The 7983-nt window shown below is 38.5% G+C and overlaps 1 protein-coding gene across 1 annotated transcript; it reads left to right on the top strand.

Annotated features, from left to right (window-relative positions):
* The first annotated feature begins 227 nt into the window (after nt 1-227).
* On the top strand, nt 228-1976 carry LOC124162963 (ATP-dependent DNA helicase PIF1-like). Its single transcript, XM_046539743.1, has one exon. It carries the CDS (start codon nt 228-230, stop codon nt 1974-1976), a length of 1749 nt encoding a protein of 582 aa, XP_046395699.1.
* Nucleotides 1977-7983: the final 6007 nt, after the last annotated feature.

The raw sequence follows: 7983 nt of genomic DNA, 5'->3' as shown, positions 1-7983 counted from the left end.
ACGTAGTGGATACGACCGCTAAGCCAGGGAGCATTCCTTTCGACGATGGTAATCATTTCATTCATAAGCGACAGCGTGGGAGCAACGTAGCTCGACTTCGGTGGCTCTCCCCCACGCTGGGGGAATTGTTTTTTCTGAGAATGCTCCTGGCGCGATTCCCGTGTAGGAGTTACGAGGAGTTGCGCACCGTAGACGCCGTTACCTACGGATCTTTTCAAGAAGCGGCAATGGCAAGAGGGTTGCTCGACGAACTAGACGAATACGGACACGCGCTAGAAGAGGCTGCGACTTTTAAGACGGGAAGAGCCCTGCGACAACTCTTCTTCGCCGTAATTATGTTTGGTGCTCCCGCAGCCGTTCTTTGGGAAAGATTTAAGGGCCCCCTGAGCGAGGACTACGCGGGACGTTTAGACGAAAGAGCGGCCTATCATCACGCCCTATGCGATATAGATCACATGCTTCGTCCTCACGGAAGATGTTTGAGGGACATGGGTCTTCCTGAGGTCGAAGACGTAACTACGGAAGTCGGTCGAGAAGAGGTACGATGGAATCCCGAGGACGCCGCCAGGGCAGTTGAGGAGTGGCGTCCCAAGCTGACCGAGGAACAGCTTAGCGTTGTCGACGCCGTAATCACCGCCGTTAGGAATGTTCAGATGAGGGATAGAGTATTTTTTATTGACGGGCCAAGCGGGACGGGGAAAACCGTGGTTTTAAATCACCTGACGGCTAGGATGCGTGCAGAGGGCGCCATCGTGTTATGTACAGCCTCAACGGGAATAGCTGCTTTGAATCACCAAGGGGGTATCACCGCGCATTCAATGTTTCAATTACCGCTAGACACGGACGACCCGAATGCACCGTGCGGCATTACCGGAGGGAGCCAGAGGGCCGATCTCATACGTAGGGCTTCGCTAATCATTTGGGATGAGGCGCCCATGTCACACAAAAACACAATAAACATTCTCGACCAATCATTGAGGGATATTTGTCAGGTGGAAGCGGCGTTCGGGGGGAAAGTTGTAGTGCTAGCCGGCGATTTCAGACAAATACCGCCTATTATTCCAGATGGGTCAAAGGCCGACATAATCGACGCTTCCCTTAAGTCATCCGTATTATGGCCTATGATTATTAAGAAAAAACTCCGTTCCATTCTTCGCTCTCGAGACGATCGTGCGTACTCGAAGTTCGTTCTTGCTGTCGGGGAAGATAGAGTCCCAACCGTAGCCATGGGGGAATATCAAACTATTCCTCTCGGTAGTATTTCATTCACAACATCATTGCAGGAGCTTATAGATTTCGTGTATCCCGCTGATGTTTTAAGTAATCCAGCCCTATGCTGTAACCGCGCCATTCTGTCGGGGACTAATCATAACATCTCGGAAATAAATAGATTCGTATTGGACATGATACCGGGAGAAATTATTCGCCTGTGCAGCGCCGATAGCACACCACCGTGCGCGGGGGCGGTGGATAACACATTAATACATACCGACGTTCTCAACGCTATAAGTCACTCGGGTGTCCCTGATCACATTTTAGAGTTGAAGGTTGGCTGCGTGGCCATATTGATTAGAAACATCAGCTTCGAAGATCGTTTAGTTAACGGGACGAAAGTTATCGTAGAGAAAATATCCCGGCGATTCATTGAAGCTAGAATTCCGAATGCGACAGACACTGTAATGATCCCTAGAATACCTTTTAAATTTGCCGTTTCAAATTCAGGGATAGAAATGATCCGTAAACAATTTCCTTTAAAAGTGGCGTACGGAGTCACTATAAATAAGTCTCAAGGCCAGACCCTGGAAAAAGTAGGCGTCGATTTGAGGAGTGATGTATTTTCTCACGGTCAGTTGTACGTTGCTCTAGGCCGCGTTAGATCAGTGAACGATGTGAAAGTCTTACTAACCGAAAACAGAGTAAGTAATGACAGGGCCCACACAATTAATATCGTTATGAAAGAGCTATTAGATACATGAACACGATAGTTACGTTTGTCCGGGAAAAACATGTAATTTTTGAAAATGTTCACTCAAATAGAAACAAAACAGCGACGCTAACATTTTATGGTCACGGTGACTATTTCCTCGCGTAATTCACGGTTTAAAAATGCTTTTAACAGAAATAATATAGAATTCAAGTAATCGGGAACCGGTGTCCAATGAAGGCGTCGCAGTAAATGAATGCCAATGAAAATTTATTCATTCCTGGCAAAGACCAAAGTAGTATTGTTTTCTCCCATGGGAAATAGTATATAGCCTTGGGAAGGTCTCGAAGAGCAGAAGACAGAAGTAAAAATTTTTGTAATTGAAGAAAGAACATTGAAAGAGTGCCCTCATTCTGCCCGCATCATCCTCGAAGATTTAGTACGAGAAAAAGAAGACCATCCACCTGCGTATTCACTATCCGAATCCATAAACATGCGCTTCGCTGAGTTGTGTAGGATTGCTACGAGAAGTACGAGAATGCCTTCCATGTCTACGCTTTGAGGTGCTTAGGGTGACCTTATCCTCGCTCGAAAGAGTTGGTCACCAAGAAGATTGTAGAGTAGGGACATGTGAAGGCCGAGTACTGGCCATATGGATAGCGTTTGTGGTGACCCTACGTGCCTTCCATCGTAATCGTTCTATATTTTACGGAGACCCATTAGGACGCTGTGAACGGCTGGTCTCCGGCGTAGGGGGGAGAAGGCACCACGGGTGTTTCCACCGCAGAGAGAGAGAGGTATCCAAGAAGATTGAAGACTAGGGAAATGGGGGGGATTAGTTTCGTAATTCGTAGGTAGAAACAGTAGTCGTTTTAATTTAAAAAATACAAAAACCCAAAAAAATGAAAAAACTAAAATACAAAAATAGTATATTAATATTTTAGTATTGCATGTTGTTTGATCAAAATGAACTTTGTTTTTCCATCACATTATTTCATTATTTCCGTATAACTTCGAAAACTTCGAAGTTCGGCATGACTGGAGGTCAATTTGTTTTAACACACTATGAAGAAATAGTGATTAATGCATGTTATGGAAAACAGAAACCAAAATCAAAATTAAATTCAAACCGGTATTATGGAAAATTAATAATTGTAGAGTAGAAAATATATTAGTACACCATGTGATGTATGTCGACTCTCTAATAAGAAGCACCTAGCATGATATATTATTGCATGGGCTCCAAGAGGAGATTCTTTGGAGTACGGTGTTATTAATTTTATTTACATTATATCAACTTACTTATCCCCGGTATGACTTAAGTAATATGATTTTGACATTAACTGAAATGCGTGGAAGTTCCGCATTGCTGGTGGGGAATACATATTTATTCAGAGCAAGAATGATTATTATTTTATGCATGTAATAAAAAAGGAAAAAAATTAAAATTTCTTGCACATGACTGTGGAGTTGTGTTATCATGTGGATGAGTAAAGAATTCTGCTGCAATATTTGATTGTATCTATCTTATCATGAATGTTAATCAGCAAAGTATTTTTAGGGTAATGGGGCCTGTCTCGAAAGCCTCTTAATTATGGTGGCAGTAGGGCGTCAATGATTGGGGATCCTGTCAGTTGGTGAAACAGAAGGGGTCCGCAATCATTGGCGCGATGGACCGGCCATCGGTATTCATATTCATTTGTTTGAATGCTGGAAACGGGTTCCTAACGAGCTGTTTGTGGTACCTCACGGGTCAGCATGGAAAACCACAGTTAACCGAAAGAATTTCTAATGAAGAAGCAGGATCAATTTCAAAAATTTTAAATTTATTGGTACTACCGGTTTCGCTGGTACCAATATATTTAAAATTGTAAAAATTGCTCCATCTTCTTCATTGTGTTCCGTTTCCACTCCATTTCGCCTAATACCTAAGATTATATTCGAAAGATATTCTGTCTAAAAAAAAACGAACTCGATCGTTGTACATAGAATCTGGAAGCTATATTATGTATTCAGGTCTTACTATTTTTGCCATTTCTCACATGAGATAGTTCTACTTGAAACACATCCTTAAATATATTCGTGTCCGAACTCCCATAAACAATTAATTACTACAAAATGGACCCTTTCAACATTTTCAGCGTGTCATGCGGTACACATTCACCTTTTTCTACCCGTTTCGGTGACTTTTTATGAGAATACTTGAATGGCTTATGGACTCAATACTAGATCTCATATGACACTACCATGTCCAAATACCCTGTATTCACACGCTTGATATATTCAAGCATTATATACTCGTTGGATATATTAAAGCTGCAAATCGATTGATGACTTATTCATTGATACAAATTCACAGCCCAAACTACCGGGCCGATCGAGATGAAATTTTTGGTGGTAAAAGTAAAAAAAAATTCATCGGGAGGAAAAATCTCAAAATCCCGAAAAGTGCGATACTTTTCGATATATATCGAGTTGAATTAACATGGCAGCCTTATGGGACTAAAACTATTTCCTTAATTACGACTAAACTTGGCGACTCAGGGTAATCGTCTCCCATTGACGTAAACTAGATTTTTTGGTCGATTTTTTGGTACCTTCGTTTTTCGTCGAACTCTTTCGATCACTGTCGAAATAATTTTTGAAAATCGACAATGCTTTTCTTATGGACCAACTTTGGAATTTTTTTTGACCCACTTGCAAAAGTAGTAGGACCGTCGCCGCCTAATACAATTTATCTAATTTTTTACCTGATTTTTTGGCTATCTCGGAATTTTCGTATGTCGAATAGATTCCGAGTTATTAGCATTATCGAAATAACATTGTCGAGATAGGACGATAAATAAATATCGATTTGAGAGCTGGCGCTTCAAAATTAGGCTATTCAGCTCAAAAAAGCATGCCTACAAACGTACCTTCGGTACGTCCAGGTTTTCATTTTTAATTAGGTTTCGTAATATTTAATGAATTATTTCGTTCCGAAATTTTCCCAAATTATTTTCTTGAGCCCCCGGCAATCGCCGCCATTCCTAGCCGCCAAACGGGCGGTGGTCGGTCTCCGGAAGAATTACACGCATTTCCCTATCCCATTAATGTATTTAGACGGGTGAAATTTGCGGAGGGCTAACATAGGTCTATACCCAGTAAAGCCTCACGGAAAAACTTTTTAAAGTATTGATTTTTTCATTACGTATTCGGTATCGCATATGCAACAGTCATTTGTTATATATACGGATTTCCCATTGACATTGGCCATAGGCTTAGAAGGTGAATTTACTGCAATGGTGTAATGGAAAAGAGCATAACTTCCAAAGTATTTCACCTAGGCCTATGAAATTTGGCAGGTAGGTACATCATTGTATTGTTATTATGACTATATAAAATTTAGTCCAATAATGGCCACAATTTTCGATATATATCGAACCTACGTTTACTTAAATTCTATCGAATGTTAATAACTTATTGGAATACTCATCTCCGGGAGAAAGTTGTGCCGGTTTACATGTAAAAACGACCAATCAATTGAAAAAAAAACAGATGACATGGATATTTCAGAGAGCCGGTGTCAGTATAATCAAATTTTCGATTCGATTATTATAACTAAAATGAATATTGAGATAACTTTATAAGTATTTGCGGTAGATGAATGAAATTTGGTAAATTGGTACTATTTGGTATTGCTCATAATTCAATGGGGAAATTTGTTTTGTATGTAGTCCCATATTCGATATATATCGAATCTGCGTTTTCTTAAAATATATCGAATTGCTATAACACATACGATTGGGCATCCACGGGCATATGTGCGATGGTAATAGATAGTGGATGACCATAGAATGATTTTCGAATCAATAGCTATGAGCATTTTGCCGTACAGATTTCAGTGTTATCGAACGTTCGATTCGATTATAATAAGAAATAGGAATATTGACATAACTTGGGAAGTATTTGAGGTAGATGAATGAAATTTGGTAAATGGGTAGATATTGGTATTTGGCATCATGCACAGGGGATATACGTTTTGTATTTTGTTTCACATTCGATATATATCGAATCTGCGTTTTCTTAAAATATATCGAATTGCTATAATACATACGATTTGACATCCACGGGCATATGCGCGATGGTAATAGATAATGCATGACCATAGATTGAATTTCGAATCAATAGCTTTGAGCATTTAGCCGCACATATGTCAGTGTAATCGAACGTTCGATTCGATTATAATAAGAAATAGGAATATTGACATAACATGAGAAGTGTTTGAGGTAGATGAATGAAATTTGGTAAATGGATACATATTGGTATTTGTCATAATGAACAGGGGATATACGTTTTGTATGTCGTCTCACATTCGATATATATCGAACCTGCGTTTTCTTCAAATGTATCGAATTGCTATACTACGTAAAAATTAAGCATCCACGGGCATAGTTGTGATTGAAATAGATAGTGGATCACCATAGAATGAAATTCGAAGAAATAAATATGAGAATTTTACCATACAGATGTCATTATAATCGAAGTTCGATTCGATTATTATATGAAATACGAATATTGACATAACTTGAGAATTATTTGAGATACATGAATGAAATTTGGTGAATGGGTACATATTGGTATTCCTCATAACGCACAGGGGAAAAACGTTTTGTATGTCGTCTCACATTCGATATATATCGAATCCGCTTTTCATTAAAATATATCGAATTGCTATATCACATAGTATTTAGCATCCACGGGCATAGTTGTAATGGTAATAGATATTTGATGACCATAGAACGCAACTTCAATCAATAGCAATGAGTATTTCACTGTACCGATGTCAGTATAATCCCAAGTTCGATTCGATTATTACGGCAAATACGTTAATTGATATAACTTGATAAGTATTTCAGGTAGATCAAAGAAATTTGGTACATGGGTACATATTGGTATTCTTCTTAATCCAATAGTGAAATATGTTTTGTATGTAGTCTAACATTCGATATATATCGAATCTGCGTTTCCTTAAAATGTATCGATTTGCTATACCACGTAGGTTTTTGCATCCACGGGCATAGTTGAGAAGGTGAGAGATAGTGGATGACCATAGAATGAATATTAATCAATATCTATTAGCGTTTTACATTATATATGTAAGTTTTTTTCGAAATATCGATTCGATTACTATAACAAATACGAATATTGACATAACTTGAAAAGTATTTGAAGTAGATGAATGAAATTTGGTAAATGAGTAAATATTGGTATTCCTCATAATGCAATTAGGAATGATGTTTTGTATTTAGTCTCTCATTCGATATATATCGAATCTGCGATTACTTAAAATGTATCAAATTGCTTTATATCATAATATTTAGTATCCAAGGGCATATTTGAGAAGGATTATAGATAATGGATGAATGTGATGAATCCGTATGGATATAATGATGATAGTTTGAATAGATTTGCGTATTTTTCAACACAGATGTCGCATAAAGCATAAGTTCGATTCGATTATTGTAGCAAATATGCAAATTGACATATCTTCATAACTTTTTCAGTTAGAGGTATGAAATTTCGTGTGTGAGTACATATTAGTATTCCACTTGCTGTCAAATAGAAAATAATGAAGACAATGGGCTAAGTTACAATTAATATCAAATAAGAGTTTTCATAAAATTAATCGAACGGCTTTACCTTTGACATGGTGAATTTTTCGAACTTTTCAACAACTTATGGACCCAAGACCAAACTACTTAGGACACAACGATACACACTATACCCACCACGACACGCTTGAAGAATTCAAGCATTATATACTCGTTGGATATAATAAAGCTACAATGTCATTGATGACTTATTGATTGATACAAATTCACAGCCCAAACTACCGGGCCGATCGAGTTGAAATTTTCGGTGGTAAAATTAAAAAAAAATTCATCGGGAGGAAAAATCTCAAAATTCCGAAAAGTGCGATACTTTTCGATATATATCGAGTTGAATTAACATGGCAGCCTTATGGGACTAAAACTTTTTCCTTAATATCGTCATAAATAAGCGTGTCAGGGCAATCG

The sequence above is a fragment of the Ischnura elegans genome, chromosome 7 (assembly GCF_921293095.1).
Source record: "Ischnura elegans chromosome 7, ioIscEleg1.1, whole genome shotgun sequence".
Lineage (NCBI taxonomy): Eukaryota > Metazoa > Arthropoda > Insecta > Odonata > Coenagrionidae > Ischnura > Ischnura elegans.
This window is presented reverse-complemented; position numbering and strand designations above follow the sequence as displayed.